The sequence below is a fragment of the Megascapheus bottae genome, chromosome 8 (genome assembly GCF_031878675.1).
Source record: "Megascapheus bottae isolate mThoBot1 chromosome 8, mThoBot2.hap1, whole genome shotgun sequence".
NCBI classification, from domain to species: Eukaryota; Metazoa; Chordata; class Mammalia; order Rodentia; family Geomyidae; genus Megascapheus; species Megascapheus bottae.
The window spans coordinates 44,957,360-44,976,749 of record NC_143516.1 but is presented as its reverse complement, the minus strand read 5'-3'; the positions used below and the strand labels follow the sequence as shown (position 1 = coordinate 44,976,749).

Below are 19,390 nucleotides of genomic sequence, written 5' to 3'. Positions count from 1 at the left end.
TAACTCTGTGATTAATTCCTTACCTGAAAATACCATCTTTCCAAAATTATATCATTTTGTTCAACTCTGATTATACTAACTGGGGGACTGAAAGGACTTTGTAATGTTTGTTTATTCTTTTACCCAGTTAAATAGAAATGATACTGAAGTACATATAGTAGATTATGTATTGAAATTATTAAACCTATTTACTTACTTGGCTAGTTGTGGAGCATAAAAGACAGGATGGTAACTTTTAAATTGAAACAGCACTTTGATTTGTTTTCTGCATTGGAGATACATACGAGTATTTGTCTATCCATATATATCTAAATCAGCATGAACAGTTGAATTAGTTCTAATCTCTATTACTTAGTAGAGAAAGTAGCCAACAATGATTTCTGAACTGTTCTACCTGTTGGACTGAAAAGAACCCCCCATAATAGTTTTAGTGTACTTTAATTTTATTGGGATGAAATTAGAAATACTTACAGCAGGAACCAATTTCCAGGACATGAACATTAGATTTTTAAAATGCTTCAGTCAATATTATGTTTCACTTACTTAAAAAGTCTAATAATGTTTCCTGCCTATCAAAAGTAGATAGAAAATGTTCAAAAATTGGAGATATTATTTCCAAGATTATATTCTTTATATTTTCATAATAAAACAATTTTTATTTCTTTAGTGTGAATGCATACTAAACAGTTTTAAACAGTTACGAAAACATTAAGTTAGGCAAGGAGTTACCACTACTAATAAAAATATTTTAAAAGTAGGGTGGCTGCTGTGGTCACTTCTATTCAAGAAAGGAATAGAAAACTTAGCCAGAAAAATTAGTTCAGAAGAAGAAAAACAAAAGTATATATAATCTTACAAGGAGGAAGTTAAATTGTTCTTGTTTGTAGAGTACAGGGCATTAACTTTAACAATGTTATTATATAACTATAAGGTGTAATAAATGCTGCAAAGTTTCAAGATAAAAAATTTGCAAAAATTAGTAGAATTTCCATGTAACAGCAAAGTATTCTAAAAACAAAGAAATGCATTATACTGCTGACCTAACATGTTGAATGACAACCCATTCGTAAAACTAAAGAAAATAAAAATATAATAAAAAAGAACTCAAATAACGAATTTTGAACAAGGAAATTACTTTCATATTCTGTATTAATGAAATAAAACATGAGTGTTGTACCTCAAAAAAAAAATAAAAAAGAACTCAACTAAAATTTCAAGCAAGAAAACAGCTAAACAAAAGATAGAAAGGAAACGTTTCTACAATACTGGTCTGCTCAATGTTTTTTTGCTTTTTTTTTTTTTAAATGTGACCTGGAAAGAAAAGCCAAGGTACCCTGAGTATTGCATATATGATTATGTGAATTAGGGAAGGGAAGAGGAACAACAAAATGCTAAGACAACTGACAAAGGATGAACCAATAGCAATACTCTTAAGACAAGATGTTGGAAATGAACTTTGTAAGGGGAGGAGGGGAGGGGAGAAGTGATTGGGGAGGAGGGAAAGTGGGAGAAAAATGAGGAAGGGGCAATAATGGTTGATAAGAAATGTACTCACTATTTATATATGTAACTAGCCCTTCTGTATATCACCTTGACAACAAAATTAAATTAAAAACAAAAGAAAATTCAAAAGCAAAAATACAAATTATGTATTTGTCAGGAGTCAATGTTCTAAAATTGGCTGTGGTGATAGTGATGGTTAAAGTGAACACTAAATACCATTGGACGGGAAAAGTAAACTGCATGGTATGAATTACCTCTCAATATGCTTGTTTTGAAAAATACAAAAAAAATCCCTAAAATATATACTTCCACAGAGTTCTCTAGAAAGACAACTACCCAAGAATTAATTTTGTTTTACTTTATTCATAGTGGAACTATTCAAGATATTTCAAATTTAAAATGATCTAAATAGGGTCTTTCTTTGCAAATGTCCTCTATGACTAGTGCTTGTGATACAGTACTGCCAGAATAGTAATTCTGAGATGCAGAGAGGACAGTAGCAGCCACTCTTGCCTTGAGTGCTGTGGAATAGGAGTGGACTTACTACACACAAGTAAAGCAATGTTAAGCAACAATGTATGGGGACAAACACAAACACTTTTGTGTTCATATGGGTTTTGGGTCCTGAATTAATCTCTTAAAGACATGAATTTGTCTTCTAGTTCCTTAGTATTTCTCAAGTACACTAAGTAGTAGAAATGGACAGAATGTTTAATGAGTCAATAACCAGCTTTTTTTTTTTTTTCAGGTAGTTCAGGCTATGTTGTGAGTGCATACTTTTTGTGCTTTGCTTTGTAAGTTTAGATAAAAAGGAAAAATAAGATGCCATAAGCAGAAAGATATAAAACAATAAAAAACATAGGTGGGTTGGGAATGTGGCCTAGTGGTAGAGGGCTAGCATGCACGAAGAACCAGGTTCAATTCCTTGGTACCATATACATAGAAAAAAGCCGGAAGTGGTGCTGAGACTCAAGTAGTAGAGATCTAGCCTTGAGAAAGTCCAAGAACAGTGCTCAGGCCCTGAGCCCAAGCCCAGGACTGGCAAAAAACCCCAAACAAACAAAACAAAAAACAAAACAACCCCAAAACATAGAGTATTTGTTTTGTTAGTTTGCATTTGGGACTGTAGGGTGGAACAATGATCACAACAGTGATATGCACTAGACACCAGGTGGAAAATGAACTGGATGTCTCATGAGTAGGAACGGGAGGCAAAGACTGGGAGACAATGAGGGAAGGGAAGATGGGGTTAAAAAATAATTGTACTCTATTAAGTGAAGTAAGCCAGAATCAAAGGAACTTAGGGGCTCAATGGTTTCCCTCATTTATCATCATCAGTAGAAACCTCGGGCTCTACTAGCAGAGATTTGCAATAAAGCAAAACCTTGATACATAAGGCCATATAGTATGACGCTAAATGAAAGGACCTCTAGGATATAGAAACAAAAGCCATATAATGAATGACTGCTGTCCTTAAGGTACTATGTTATCTCTCATCTCTTTTGCTGTCCCTTGGTTATCTCATATTGTTACAGTATCTCACTTTGTTATCTCATATATCGGACATATTTGTATTTGGTTATTTGAAATTGGATAGGGAAGGGGGGAAAACAAGATGAGGGGTGGGGGTCAGGGGGAGGGAAATGGGGACCAAGACATGTGAAAGGGTATCAATGTATGTGAATTAATGCACCTTCTATCTGGCAAATATCATGTAACCCTTCTATTAATTACAATAAAAAATATATGAAAAAAAGAATTGTACTCATTACTCATTACCGAATTCATGCAACTGGTAACCCCTCTGTATATTAACTCAACAATAACAATAAAGAATAAGGCATTTAAAAAGTTGTTAGTAGATACCAAAATTTCAAAGTCTGCACCTGTCCTTTTTCTATTGGTAGCTAACAATTTAAAGTTATTTTCATGTACTGTGTCATCTTGGGGAAGGGTGAATGTTATCTGTGTATCTACTCATTTATTAATGTATGTATGTCTCTCATCTATTAAATTGTACAGAGTAAAGGAGTTTTATTATAACACACCATTCATATAAGTTTGATCTTTTTAAAATGGGAAAATTGCTTAATGTGTTATAATGGAAGAAAAATGAAGATTATTAATAATTTATTGCCTAAACTTATTTCTTCATTAAAAATACCATCTATCCATCAACCTTTAGAATCCAAATAATTGACATGGAAATCCAAATAATTGAAAATGGAAGTGATCAGGAAACAAAGGAAAAAAGATTGAAAACATCACAAGTTCCAGGCAGGATCACAAATACATTTTGAATGTAAGAGCATAAAAACTTTAAGCTTCTAATTGACCTGCAAACTTATATGAGCTTGAGGCCTGTAACCAAAGAAAGATTTCATTTTTCTATTTGTTGAAGTAAGCTTATCAACTAAGAGTGCTAGAGTAGCTAAGAAATATGGGAGAATAAAGAAGGTCTCAAAGGAAAAGGACCAAGAGAGTAGAAAGATACTTTTTTTTTTTTTTTCTAAGACATTTCCCATCTGTGCCTCACCAAAAGATGCCAGGCATTTCCCCAGCCTGAGGGTTAGGGAAGCTCTTCTCACAAACCCTGGAAGATATCCCATCAGGTTTCCCTGCTCTGAGAAGGAACAACAGATGGGATCCTGTGATTATCACAGGTTATTTGGAAATAGAAGGGCATGAGGTTGGTGTGCTCACTGTTACTTAGTTAACCCTTCCTTTCTTCTGTGTTCCTTTTAACAAATTCTTTAATTTTACAGGAGGGGTGCCTCACCGGTATTTTTGACTGCCTAGTTCTTCTTATTTAGCTTTATATTTTTCTATTTAAATGATCATTTGTATATCTAACCTTGCAAATTTTGGAGTTTGCTACTCAAAGCTTTGCAGCTATGTTCCAAAATGACCAAATTCAAGCACGACAAATGCTCTATTATTGAGAATGTTTTATGAAATCCAGGGGAAAGAAAGACACTTCAGAAATAATTTGCAGAACATCTTAATGTCAGTGTTTGTAAAGAAAACAGTATTGCCAAGTCTGGCAAGGTACTGAGAGATAAGTCATATACTTTTCTACATTTGAAACTGCTTTATTTTATATCAATAGACAAAATTTTCTCTTAGTATATATCTAAGACTTTTCAGGGAGACAAGAATTTCATAATTTTTCAAATTGGATATGTGATATACATGTGCATAATGGAATATTTACTATACCTATAACCTCATTGGATATTTGACATAAAACTGAATCCCATATTTCTCTATAAGAAACATACATAATAAGGCAAATACAATTTAAAAACCAGAAAATCTAGAGGCATAAATATATTTGAATGTATAGTTTCCTTTCTTTCAGTGATTAATATAAGAATATGACTGCTATTTTAGAACAGCAAAGTTCCCAAATGCATTTTTCCAAGCTTTAAAAGCTTTTCATTTCTGTTACTGCTTTAAAATAGGCTACCTTCTAAAAGTCTACTGAATATATCAAATCATGGTCCTGGTTTGCCATGACGACAGGCATTTTCTTCTGTAAATTTGGGCTTTCAGTGCCAACCTCATTAAGAGATTCTTCAAATTACTTTTTAAACGTCCTTTTCCCTTAGGATTTTCACTTATGTCTAATTAGACCACTAACTCCAAGCCATGTAATCCCTGTTGCCAAAACTGCTAAATGCTTCAGTAAGTAGGAGGAGGGCATCAGTGAAGCAAGACAGATGTAATGTCATTGGTTAACAATAGAGGTGTGAAGCAGCTGCCTTAATTATGAAGCTTATTAATTCATAGTGTTAAAAAAAACTTGGCAAGTGTTCTTCTAAAATACCTAACCCTTTCTGAAATAGCATCAGATGGTTTAAAACCTAAAAATGTAAGTCCTCAATAGGAGATGCTAAGATAGTTATTTTCCAAGTAATTAATGTATGTACTTAGTACTTTATTTGAAATTACAAGATAACAAATTCCAATAGTAATATACGTTTTAATTTCTAAAAAGTTATATTTTATTTTAATACTTAAAAAAACTTTTACAGCTAGAATAGAGTCAATGGAGAAAGATAAAATGTACATAGATATGATAGGAAGTTATAGGAGAAAGCTACTTTCTATAATTCATAAAGTAATTTCATATTCATAAAATTCATTGTGATATATTAACACTCCCCAATAAAAGTTGTTTCATGTTTAGAAATTAGGTTAAGTGTCTGGTATATAGTAGTTACCCCACAAAAACAAGTTACTATTTAAATGGCTGTATTAGAAAGAAATTTTAAGCAAGAAGATTGGTGAAAGAAATGAGTTTCAATAAAATCTTATGCCTATAGAATATTTCACTGTCATTTAAAGATGATGATATAAAAATTCTAAAAATATTTCACTGTCATTTAAAGAGATGATATAAAAATTCTAAGTAGAGACTGTTTAATTTTTCCCCATATATTTTTTCCACATATTTTTTATTGTAATTAATAGAAGGGTTACATTACATTCGCCAGATGGAAGGTGCATTACTTCACATACATTGATACCCTTTCTCATGTCTTGGTCCCCTTTCCCTCCCCCCCCCATCCCCACCCTCATCTTTTTTTCCTCCCTTTCCTATCCAATTTCAAATAACCAAATATGCACATATCCAATATATCAGATAACAAAGTGACATACTGTAACAATATGAGATAACCAAGGGACAGCAAAAGAGATGAGAGATAACATAGTACCTTAAGGACAACAATCACTCATTATATGGCTTTTGTTTCTATATCCTGGAGGTCCTTTCATTTAGCTTCATACGATATGGCCTTATGTATCTAGGTTTTGCTCTATTGCAAATCTCTGCTAGAAGAGTTCAAGGTTTCTACTGATGATGACAAATGAGGGAAACCATTGAGCCTATGTTCCTTTGAGTCTGGCTTACTTACATATATTTTTTATTGTAATTAATAGAAGGGTTATATTATATTCACTAGATAGAAGGTGCATTACTTCACAAACATTGATACCCTTTCTCCTATCTTGGTCCCCATTTCCCTCCCCCCACGCCCGCCCCTTATCTTGTTTTCCCCCCTTCCCTATCCAATTTCAAATAACCAAATATGCATATGTACAATATAGAGACTGATTAATTTCTTAAAAAAAAGGGAAACAGAGCCCTCAAATGGACTGCAACAAGGATAAGAAATCATTGGGAATTTTTTTTTTGTCAGTCCTGGGGCATGAACTCAGGGCCTGGGCACTGTCCTTGGACACTTTTTGCTCAAGGCTAGTGCTCGGCCACTTGAGCCACAGTGCCACTTCAAGCTTTCTCTGTGTGTTATGTGTTACTGAGGATATCAAACCCAAGGCTTCATGGATGCTAGGCAAGCACTCTACCACTAGGCTATGCTCCTGGCCCTGGCAGTGTATTTTTTTAAGTGCTAATGAAAGGTTTCATATAACAGAGTAATAATCAGTGGATATCTGAAAATATAGTAAGTTGTCAAAAGAAAATAGAAGCTCATGAAATTCTGAAAGATAAAAAGAACCAGGTTTCCTTGTTGCTTCTTTTAGTTTGAAAAACCACAAGGAAATAAATCAACATGGATCTGGGGTAAAAGAAGGGATACATTAAGGGTTTGTGAGTCATCTACTTTTGGTGTTGATAGAAAAACATTTAAAAAGTACTTTCAGTATGAAAAACTACAGAAATCAATTGACAGTACTGGGAATTGTACCAAGGGCCTCAGGCTTGCTGGGTATATGTTCTATCATGTGAGTCATGGCTCCATCCTTCCTTTTTGCACTGGTTATTTTTAAGCCAGGATCTTGTTTTATGCTTGGGCTACAATTTTCCTACTTAGGATTTCCTGTGTCACTGGGGATATCAGGAATGATACACTGTGTTCAGCTATCATGCATTCCCTGCATCTGGGATAACAGGCATGGAATAACTCAGCCATTGGTTGAGATAAAAGTCTTATATCTACAGAAACTAATTTAAGATACATGTCCACATTTATTAATGATTATTTTACTGCTTCTGTTAGCAATACTATTTTTATGAATTCTATCCACAGGAATCTTAAAAATAATCATGTACCAATGATTTTTCCCTCAAAAGTGATAAATTTTTGTAACTTTGTGTGTGTGTGTGTGTGTGTGTGTGTGCTCACCAGGAGTGGTACTTGAACTCAGGGCCTTATACTAATTGGAAATAATCTTCTCATGGACTTCTCTGACTGAGCTAGCTTCAAATGACAATTCTTAAAGCTCAGCTTCCTGAGGTGCTAGAATCACAGGCATGACCCACCAATGTTTGACGAGAAAAATATTTTTGATAGCTAAAACTCTAATCCTTAATTCTTTTGTACAGTAAAAACAATAAAAATATTAGAATAACCAATTGAAATATAACTCATACTTACACAGATTTATGTGGGCTTATATGTAGCTACACACACTGATGTATTCAATGAAGTTTTATGGGAAATTATTAAATACAATCAAGTAAAATAAAATCAGAGTATGGAGTAAAAAAGAGATTCCTCATAATAACATCAATATTAATAGAAAAACAGATCTGAAACACCAGCGATATCATAAGAAGTATTCAACAAGAGCTCCTAAAAGAGGCAATTTTGGTTAATCTCATAGTTACTGTATATATTGTTACTGTATATTGTATATATGTTTATTTGAAATAGGAAAGGAAAGAGGGGAAAAATATGATTGGGAGAGAGTGGGGGAAGGGGAATGAGGAAAAAAAACAAGAGAGGGGTTATCAATGTGTGAGAAGTAATGCACCTACTACCTGGCAAATGTAACTGTAACCCCTCTATACATTACCCTGACAATAAAAATAAAATAAAATATAAAACACAAAAGAAAAAAACAAATAAAAGAGGCAATAGGAAGAGCTTTCAATCATAATTCAAAGACAATGTTCTTCTTAAGGCAACCATCTGGCTGACTCTGCAGTTTGGCTCATACCTTTTATCATAGTCGAAATAGTAACAATTTACCATTCTACTCTCTCAGAAGGATGCAAATATGAATGATAAGCAATGTGGTCATCTTCATGGGAAACAGTCTAAACATAAAAGTAATAAAATGGTCTTGCAGAAGGAACTCTTCCTTGAAGAGTGGCTGTTAAATTTCAAGAATGGTGAAATGATTAAGACTCAAAGTTATGAGTCAACAACAGACAATAATATCATGAAACTTACACTCAGAATTGAAAGCAATTCTTCAGTGCTGCTTTCAGGTTTCAAACGATCCTTGAACATTTTAACTGTCTGGTGCTTCAAATAGTAATAGGATGCAATTCGGCCAAATGTCAGAGGCTCAATGCTCCGATTATCCTAGTTTGAAAGAAACATAAAATGACATAAGTAAAAAATACATCCAAAATATATATTCTTCAAAAATTAGTAATCATACTACTTTTGTTGTGATAATAATTTCATTACAAATCCAGATACCATTGGAAGGGTAAGACTATTAAAATTCTGAGCTATTAAAACGCATACGATTAAATCATACCTCTGCAATTTCAATACAGTAGGAAAGTTCCAATTCAACCAAGGACTTCTCAATAAGGTGAGAGAGAAACTTATTCACAGAATCATGACTCACATCACCCAAATTGTAGTAACTAGAAAACAAGCAAGATTTTATTACTTGTTGCAGAATCTTTCCTGAAGTTATCCTCTCAGTTCTTGCCAGATTCTTAAAAACATTAACTTACAATTATAGTAAATTAAAAAAAATTACTCTTTCAGTTATCAAAACCCCTATACTAAGGTTTGCTGACACTGATGAAAATGAAAATACATTAAAATATGTCAATCATGCAGATAAAATTCTGAGTACAATATATGTAATATACCATCTTTATCTGAGTATTATTATGCACTGAATTTAGAAAGTGTGCAATGTGAAGTATGTGTGACTCTACCTACCCATTTATACACAAAATAAATAAAAGGGTTTGTATTATAAAACTTATCCTCAGTAACTTCTTTGGGTGGTAGATGCATTCTTTTGAGAAAATTAGTGCTTACAGAATAAATGTCGTACTAAATGTCTAGAATGGACACTAAAAGGTAAAAACAAAGCATTCTAAGTTTCAACATATGAAAACACATCTGGCTTTTCTTAAGGACAGGCCATTCACTTGAATGTTCTTTCCCATCTCCGTGAAAGGTAACCTTGGTTAAGTTCTGCAATGATCACCAAGAACAGATCCACAGGATAAAGAGCTACATCCACAATCATGGCAGTTCCAGAGCCTGCACACAGAATAATATGCCCTACTGTCCTTTCCATCTTCAAAGCAAGAAACATGTGTTAACAGAAAGTAATCTCAGAATCTTATAACCAGTTCTTATTATTATTACCATACTGTGGTGGTTGTACATCTGAACACGTATAAAAGGGATAGTCTTGGGAAGGAATAGGAAGGGTGTTCACAGTTTCAAATGGAAATGGCTTACAAGAAATCACAACCTGACAGCAATGGAGAAACACTGTCAAGATGAGTATCTGGAAGAATTATCATTTCCTTTCTTCAAAGAGGAAAAAATGGGAAGAGTATAGGTCCAAAGTTATTTAAAAATACATGAACCAGGATTTCAATCATGTTTTCATTAAAAGGAGATGTGTTAATGAAAAAGGCTAAGTACATTCAATTGAGTAATAAGTCATTAGAATTTATTTGGTGAAATAATCTTTTATGAGAAAAGAACAATTATTTTCAGCCTATGGTAAAAGTACTGCTTTTCCCCAAACCAAAGAAAATTTTTGTCGAACTAAAAGTGATATTTATCAATAAAGAGGTGAATAAATATAGAATCTGGTGTTGTCATTTATCTAAACCGAACACTCAAATTTATGCCCCCACTAAGCACATATGGAAGAGAAAGAACAGCATAAATAGGCAGGTTCCAGTGGCTCGTTCCTATAATTCTAGCTACTCAGGAGGCTGAGATCTGAGGAAGTGGCTTGAATTAATTCAGGCAGGAAAGTCCCTGAAACACTTATCTTCAATTAAAAGCCAAAAGCCACAAGTAGAGCTGCAGCTCAAATGGCAGAGCACTAGTCTTTAGCATAAAAGCTTAGGGACAGTAAGGCCCTGAATTTAAACCAGAGAGCTAGTAAAAAGAAGCTAGAGAATAGTTGTTTTCACCTGGAAAATGATTAATCTGTAATATTTAAAGTAATATGTCCTAACTGAAAGGTTAAAAAAAGTTCTAGACCTTTAAGACATTATAGAGATAGTAGAGCTATTCAAATATTAATTTCTTATGTTTCATTTTTTTCCTTAAGAACTAAAATTCACCAGTCACATTTTCTGTAATGCATTTACTTTGTATTTCACATTATATTGGTTTCTAAGTATACACATTTTTTAACTGTGTAGACTAATGAACAGATGACATTACTCCTAAATAGGTGACACAAGTGAAAATGTGCCCTGATTACAATAGTACCATTTGTAGAGTAAAAGTCAAACTGCTCTTTACACAATTAAAATAGAAAAATAATATTACCATAGAAATAAAATTTCACTATTACCTAAAATTTATTAGGTAATTAAGAAATCTCTCACTAGTACTAATTACTACAGACTGTAAATAAAACTAATACCAACTTTGTAATTTTATGCTTTAATGGATAAATTTGGTATACTTACAAATAATATATAAAGACATCAATGGTAAAAACTTTTTGCTAAAAATTATTTTCATTATTTTTATACTTATTATATTTTGTCTTATGTGTTTAAATTCACTGCTATGTGTCTTGATGGGCTAATATTCTTTCTAAAGTTTATTTATTTAAGTTTACTGTTACTTTTTTAATGTTACTTTTTAAAGATTAATTTGTGATTTTCAAAATGATAAAAACACTTATAGACATTTAGAAGAAAATATAGATGAAAATCATATCCCTTAGATGGAAACAAATTATTATCTGCAGGACTCACTAAAATATTACTTATAATCTAACTTGCTAAACATAAACATGCTCTCTTTGAGCAGAAAAAGTGAAAAAAATGTCATCATTATTTGTTCTTTTTAAAAAATTAAATTAATTAATTAATTTTTTTCCCCCCAGTCTGGGGGCTTGATGAACTCAGGGCCTAGGTGCTGTCCCTGAGCTTCTTTCTGTTCAAGGCTGGCACTCTACCACTTGAGCCACAGCACCACTTCTGGCCTTTTTCTGTTTATGTGGTTCTAAGGAATCAAACCCAGGGCTTCATGCATGCTAGGCAAACACTTTACCACTAAGTTGCATTACCAACCCCCCCGCCCCCCGGTTTTTTTTTTAAGTGTACTTAATAGACATTCCTATCAACTTTCAAAATAGAAGAAACACAAAATTCAATTCAAGTAATTTAACTTCACTAATATGTAGTAAATAACTTTCCTTGTTTAATACTTAGACTAAAGGCTAAGGTTATTTAAAACATTCCTGAATCTTAAAAAGAATATTGTTACATCTGGCAGGCTTCAGTGGCCCACATCTGTACCTGAGCTACTCAGGAGATGGAGAGTGGGAAGGTGGCTCTCTAAAAGTAAAGCACCCTCTCTAAAAACGAAGTGAAGGAAAAAGAACTGGGGGTGTGCCTTAAGTGGTAGAGCACTTGCCTCACAAGTGCAAGCAGCTTAAAACCCTATACCACCACCACCACCAACAACAAAAAGTTCATTTTTATTAGTTACATAATTTAGAATACTTTGTTAAACAATACAATTAAATATGAATGCAATTAGTTTTTGGACACATGAATATTAGTATATTCTATATTCTGATACTTTGGTCAAAAAGGATAGAGTTTATTTAGGGGCACCACCACAGTTTCTTGCCTGAACAAGATTAAGCACATAGTTTAAAGCATTATATATTTTTCATTTCAATGATCACTTTCCTAACTTGAAAAAGCATGCTACAGCTAATTTATAATTTACTGGTTATTTAAACAATTTCCCACAACTGTTTAATTACAAATAAAGGACACAATGTAGTTTCATGCTCACTGCATTGAATCATCAAGTCATTATCTTCCATTTGCTATAAACAGACAGCCTACCCTTTTGTCAGCAAGCTATTTCATTTATTTCACAGAGAAACCCAGTTTCACAATAATTGACTTGTCAGAAGCTCTAATTTATGAGACTGAGCTCTGTAAGATTTCTCTATATTGGACTCAACCTGCAGGGTTGAATATTTACAATGCTGTTAACAGGTGCTGAGTTGTTTAATGATTCTAATAGCCAGAAGCGTACTGAGAAAGCCAGCGGGACCACAATTACAGGCTGTTTGAACACAACAATTACTAGTCCCCTGAGAGGTGTGAAAGTCAAAGGCAGTTTGATACTGACAGCATCTAGCACATGGGGTAGACAAGCCAACTTCTATTAGCTGTCCACTGGGAAAAAGTCATAACAAACCTCTCCCTATCATAAAAATTTACCAAGTATATAAAATTTGAACATTAAAACTAAAAGAAATTTGCAAGAATCATATTTATAAGATCCAATCCAAGGACAAACAAGAAAATTATACATAAAATGTATTTTTTTCAAGAATAATACTGCCAAAGATTTCATCAGTGTGGGAAAATGATTTTAAAATAATATAAAACATAGCTAAAGTTACACCAGCCAGTTTGGATTTAATGTGAACAGTGGCAGCCTTTTCCGGTTTGGCTGATGTAAATCTGGCTGGCTATCTTGCTGAGAAATTTTTCATCAATATTGAAATGTTGTTGCTATAACTGTCAGTACTGGGAAGTAATTTGTTATAGCACCATGTTTCTTTATGTTCCGATTATGCAGCAGTCATAATGACAGAAATAATGAAAGTGGTTGTAGAGAACATTTTTGCCCTAGATATATTTAAAAGCTTTCTCAGGGGAAAAGAGCATAAAACTGTAAATACAAATTAAATCCAGAACTCAGTTTGGAACATACTGTATTTTATAAAGGCATCAGCACATGTGTTTACAGACACAAAAACAAGTCTATAGATGTGAATGTATATATGCATGTGTGAACAAGTACATACATAGCCACATATTTACATACAAGTATACATGCATTTGCATATATGTATGTACACACAGGTGTACATAATTATATGTTGTTATATATATGCACTTGTATGTATTATGTATAGTTCTCATACAGGTATGCTCAACAACACAGACATGCAGAGATTCCACCAATCCTGGAACAATGACTGAAGTCTTCTGTCAACCTAAGTTTTATTTCTGGTGTGTACAGTGAGGACAGGGGTATTACAACAATAGTATGATTAAAAGAAAGAAGTTGGAGAATCAGGTTATCCTCATGTATGATTACATAATAGCAATAACAATTACATAATAATAATAATAATTTGCTTATATTGGGCTATATAGTGTGTCTGCGCTCATTCTCAGCTTTTCTGTTCAAAGCTGGTATTCCACCATTTTAGTTATGCCTCCTCTTACAGCTTTTTAGCCGGGTGCCTTTTGAACTGTAATTCTCAGATTCTTTCCTGAGTAGCTAGGATTACTGTCTTGAGCAACTGGCACCCACCTTGATTGATTTTAAAAGTGGGATTCCTTTCCTATGGTTAAATACCCTGCCTCTTTGCTACACACACAACTTTGCATGTGTACCTTTCCCATCCTAGAAAAGTAAAATCTCCATTTATAATATTGGAGAATAGGAAATATTAAGGAACACCTAAGCACACATAATACAAACCCTCCATTTGAGAAAAATGATTTTAGACTAACTTCTTTCCAGTATAGAAAAATAATTATGAAAGATTTATCAGCTTCCTCAGCTCTGGTGCCTTAGTTCCTAGCTTAAGAAAAGATAAATTCAACACAGACAATAATAAAAAGATATAAAAACAAAGTTCATGGCTGGCTGTAAAGGTTAGGAAGAGGGGCTGGGAATGTGGTCTATTGGTAGAGTGATTGCCTAGCATGTATGAAGCCCTGGGTTCGATTCCTCAGGACCACATACATAGAAAAAGCCAAAAGCCGCAATGTGGCTCAATGGTAAAATGCTAGTCTTGAGAACGCTCAAGGACAATGTCCAGGCTCTGAATTCAAGCCTGAGGAATGCCAAAAAAAGGTTAGGAAGTGTATTTCATGTAGGAAGAAAAGTGACAAAGTCTGAGAACTTTTTACCTAAAGGTGATATGGGTTAATGTCTCTTTCATTTGTCTGACCCTGTAGTGGTGGTGGGGATACATAATCCTCATATAAGTTCCCAGGGCAAGGAAATAAGCTGGCACAAGTATCAAGTGCTCTAGGCCACATCCTTAAGATGATGTATCCTTTCTGATTTCATCCCCCAAATTTCCACGAAGGTAAGTATGTCCATTAGGTAAGATAGCTAAGGCAATATGAACTAAGGAATACTTGTTTCAGTCATGACGAGCTAGATATATTCAAGTTGTTAACACATAAGAAGTTCCCTTGATGAATAATTTAGCATAATTCCCCCTAAAATTCTGTTCACAGTCCACTGTGCTAAGCCTCTCCCCTGAGCTTTTTATTCTTCTCCTAATGACTACTATTTATTACACTTGCATGTAGATTTTGGGACCACAATATTACTAAATAGAAGACAGAGCAGCACAGGAGTTCTCTGTGGGACCTCTGCTCTGCTTGGGTTTCCAACTGTGCTCCTGGCCCATCTTACTCTCAAGGAAGAGAGGCTAAAAATGCAAATACTTGACAGTTTCCTACCGATTACATGAGTTAAAGAAAACTAAACCTTACCTAGTTTCCACTTTCTATATAAATCATTGAATGTCTGATCAATACCATTTGACATTTTACAAATTAGTCTAGATTGGAGAAGGCAGGTTAAGCAGTTTTACAGGTATAGGTGGTATAGGAAGAGAGAAAATTAGAAAGCAATTTGGAGTGTGAAGTCAAATTACATAATTGTAGATATATATGAAGATTAGATCAGAGGAAGATTTTGATAGCTTTATGATTAACTCAGTTTTAGATGTAGAAAATTTGAAATGAATGCATGGGAAGGCTGAAATAAACCATGTTTTGGTGTCTCCCAACTAAGGCAACAGTTTCATTATAAAAAGGAACACCAGAGAAGAGCATGTTATTTATACAGAGAAGAACATACTCTTTCTTCTGTAAGATTATGGCAAAATCAAATTAAAAGACTACAAGATAAATGGCCAGAATCTTTCATGAGTCAAAGAAAGACTGAGAAAATGTTACAGACTGAAGTGAACTAAACACTAAATGCAATGCTGGATACTACTACAATGGATCCTCAACAGGTGAATGAAGCCTGCAGAATCAATAATAGTGAATAAATAACAATTTCCTGAATTTAATGACAGTACTATGATTTGATAATGATACAATGTGGATGGACATGGGGAAGTTTAGGGGGAAAGGTAGCATTTCTTTGTACAATTTTTAGTTTCATTTTTCTTCTCAAATTCCTTCATCATGAAAAGTCAAAAGATTAAAAAAATAACCCAAAACAGTGAGAACGTTTGTTTAGCTCTGTGTAGTAGCTCTACCCCAAAGTCCTAGCCACTTACAAGGTGTAGATCAAGGGACTGAAGTTCAAGAACAGCTCAGGCATTTTGACTAATGGCTAGTCACAGTTGTATGTGTCTGTTGTCCTAGCAACACAGGGACGCACAAGTTGGAGAAGTACATAGCAAGCAGGTTCAGACATAAAGAACAAGCATCACTATACAGAAAGGACAGGCAGTATGGCTGAAGGGGTAGATACTGCCCAGCAAGTGTGACTCCCTGAATTCTAAATCCAGAGTTACCAAAAAAGTATTTTTTTAAGAGACAGTAATTTGCATTTTTTAAACTATATCAGACAAGGTGCTTAGTCTCTAAGTGAATGAGAAACAGCAGCAAAGTAACTGGAATGGAATAATAGTTGTTAGTTATATTCTCTACATAGCATCAGAAGGGCTCTAATTTATTTGATTATGAAGAAGAGCCAGTAGGTGAGGTAGGTTGTTATCCTGCAGATGAAGAAAGTAAAGCTCACAGAGGAAATGATTCCAGGTCACGAGTTACTAAAGGGTAGTGTTGAAACTGGAATTAGGACACCTATTTCATATCCTGAGTTTAACACAAAATATCTATGGGACACAGTGAAAGTTACTTAGGTAGCCTGCTTCCATTTTCTTAATAACAACAAGGCTGGATTAAGATGTATGTATTCTCTCAACATGACTCTTAAGCACTGGGACTTTTAGCTGAGAATTATATTCTGTCTGAATGCTATCTTTCCTACTTCAGTTCTTTACACAAGATTTGGATAATGTCATCTTTTCTGAGAAGTTGTCACTCTCTCAGGATTCAATATAGCTTTGTTTGGGCACTGACTACTTCTAAGAGTGAAAGATAATCTATCACACCTCAATTTTATCTTTCAAGGGTCTTGTTAACCCTTACAAATGCCTCATATTTTTTTTCTGACAATTCAACCAGATTCACACTTTTCTGAACCTGTATCTCTGTCATTCCATCTAGTTTACACATTTTTTTCATGATATCAGATGCTTTGTCTAGCAAGTACAGAGTAAACTCCTTAAGGTATTTGAAGGCACTTGACATAAGTAGCAAATGCATATAATTAATCTCTGATACGCTGTGATCCTATCTGAGACATTATTGGCTTATCTGGCAAATTCATATACTTACAAATGTCTAAAGGACAGACTTAAAAATATGCTCTTGCATTTAAAGTTTCTTTTAGTACAATTGAAAGATACAAAACTGCCCTTCCAAAAACAGCCCATACTTACCTAGGGTTCATGATAAGACGTCGAAAAAAGTAAGTCCATGTGATGTAATCCATTGCATCCTGCTTAGATGTTATTGTACCACCAGCAATCTCTGCATTTAAGTGGTCAGAGAGCACTCCTAGCAAGCTACATATAAGTAAGACATGAAAAGGAAACATTAAACAAAATAAACCTGCCTTATGTAGGCAAGAATTAGATTCTATGTTTTAACATACAAAACAAGCACATTTCATATAAATAATTTGCAAATAATTTTTAAAAACATTTTATTGAGAATGTTGTTTCAATGTCCACTCTTCATGAATCTAAAAATGAATCAGTATCACAATTTTACCCTATGTTCATAACATATATCTTTATGTACCTGCTTTTTTTTAAAAAAATAAATGTTTCTGAGAAAGGGTATCAATGTACGTGACGTAATACACCTTCTATCTGGTGAATATAATGTAACTCTTCTATTAATTACAATAAAAATATATGGAAAAAATAAATGCTTCACTTAAATATGAATAAAAGTAGAACAATCTGAGATATAATATCACAATATAATAATATAATTTAGCTAATCAATTGTTGAGAGGCAATGCCAGTATGTATCATTTGATAAGTATTTAATAGGATGCCTCTTACTGCTATTTTTTTTTCCTTTTTTTTTGTTTCGGTCATAAGGGTTGAGTTCTGGGCTTCGGTGGTGTCCCTAAGTTTGTCAGCTGAAGGCTACTATCCTACTCCTTGAGCCATAGCGCCACTCCTAGCTTCCTGGTGATTAACTGGAGATAAGAGTATCTTAGGCTTTGTGGTGCTTTGAACTGTGATCCTCATATTTCAGCCTCCTGAGCAGCTAGGATTACAGGCATGAGACACCTCCCCCAGCCCTCTTACTGCTATTAACTGCTAATAATTATACTTACTGCTATCATTCATCTGGGGGAAATGAATTTTAGAAAAAAAGCATAAACTGAAAGGAATGGAGCTTGTAATTTTCAGAAGATGAGTACCACGAGTCATGGAATAAAAGGAGGCCATGGGAGAAATAGCTGATAATTATAAAGTACTGAAATATGAAATGAGAACTGAGGAAGATTAAAAAAGATTACAAAAATAGGATGTCAGGATAAAGAAGGAAGAGCAAAGGTGATACAAAAAAGAATAAAATTAGTTACTGCAAAAAACTGGTATATTCACAATGGAATTCTATGGTGGTGTCACAAAGAACGACTTCGCCCCATTTGTAAGGAAATGGAAAGACCTAGAAAAAATCGAAGTGAAGTAAGCCAGACTCAAAGGAACATAGGCTCAATGGTTTCCCTCATTTGTCATCATCAGTAGAAACCTCGGGCTCTCATAGCAGAGATTTGCAATAGAGCAAATCCTAGACACATAAGGCCATACAGTATGACACTAAATGAAAGGACCTCTAGGATATAAACAAAAGCCATAGAATGAGTGATTGTTGTCCTTAATGTACTATGTTATCTCTCATCTCTTTTGCTGTCCCTTGGTTATCTCATATTGTTACAGTATTTCACTTTGTTATCTGATATATTGGATATATGCATATTTGGTTATTTGAAATTGGATAGGGAAGGGGGGAAAACAAGATGAGGGGTGGGGGTGGGGGTGAGGGAAATGGGGACCAAGACATGAGAAAGGGTATCAATGTATGTGAAGTAATGCACCTTCTATCTGGTGAATATAATTACAATAAAAACATATGAAAAAACTGGTATATTGTATGTTTATTTATTTGAAATCAGAAAGGGAAGGTGGAAAATAAGATGATTAGGAGGGGGTTGGGGGAGGGAAATGGGGACAAAACCATGAGAAGGGAATCAATGAAAGTGTGAGAAGTAACGCACCTACTACCTGACAAATGTGACTGTAACCCCTCTAATACATTATCACAGCAATAAAAAAAATGCTACATTTGGAAGTGGCACTGTGGCTCAAGGGGTAGGGTGGTAGCCTGAGAGCTCAGGGACAGCACCCAAGCCCAGACTTCTAGTCCCACAACTGACAAAAAAAAATAAATAAAAGCTATATTACAATTCATTGGTAGTAGAGAAAAAAAATGGATAGTCAA

At 34.1% G+C, this 19,390-nt stretch overlaps 1 protein-coding gene across 3 annotated transcripts in view; it reads right to left on the bottom strand.

The window, feature by feature from the left end:
- Ascc3 (activating signal cointegrator 1 complex subunit 3) overlaps positions 1–19,390 on the bottom strand; it is a 246,784-nt gene that overhangs the window by 51,444 nt on the left and 175,950 nt on the right. For all 3 annotated transcript variants that reach the window (XM_090338378.1, XM_090338376.1, XM_090338377.1), the window contains 3 exons: positions 17,305–17,430; positions 9,025–9,136; positions 8,709–8,843 (listed from right to left, as the gene is read on the bottom strand). In XM_090338378.1, coding sequence (XP_090194504.1) covers positions 8,709–8,843; positions 9,025–9,136; positions 17,305–17,430 — 373 coding nt within the window. The remainder of the gene's footprint in view (positions 1–8,708; positions 8,844–9,024; positions 9,137–17,304; positions 17,431–19,390) is intronic.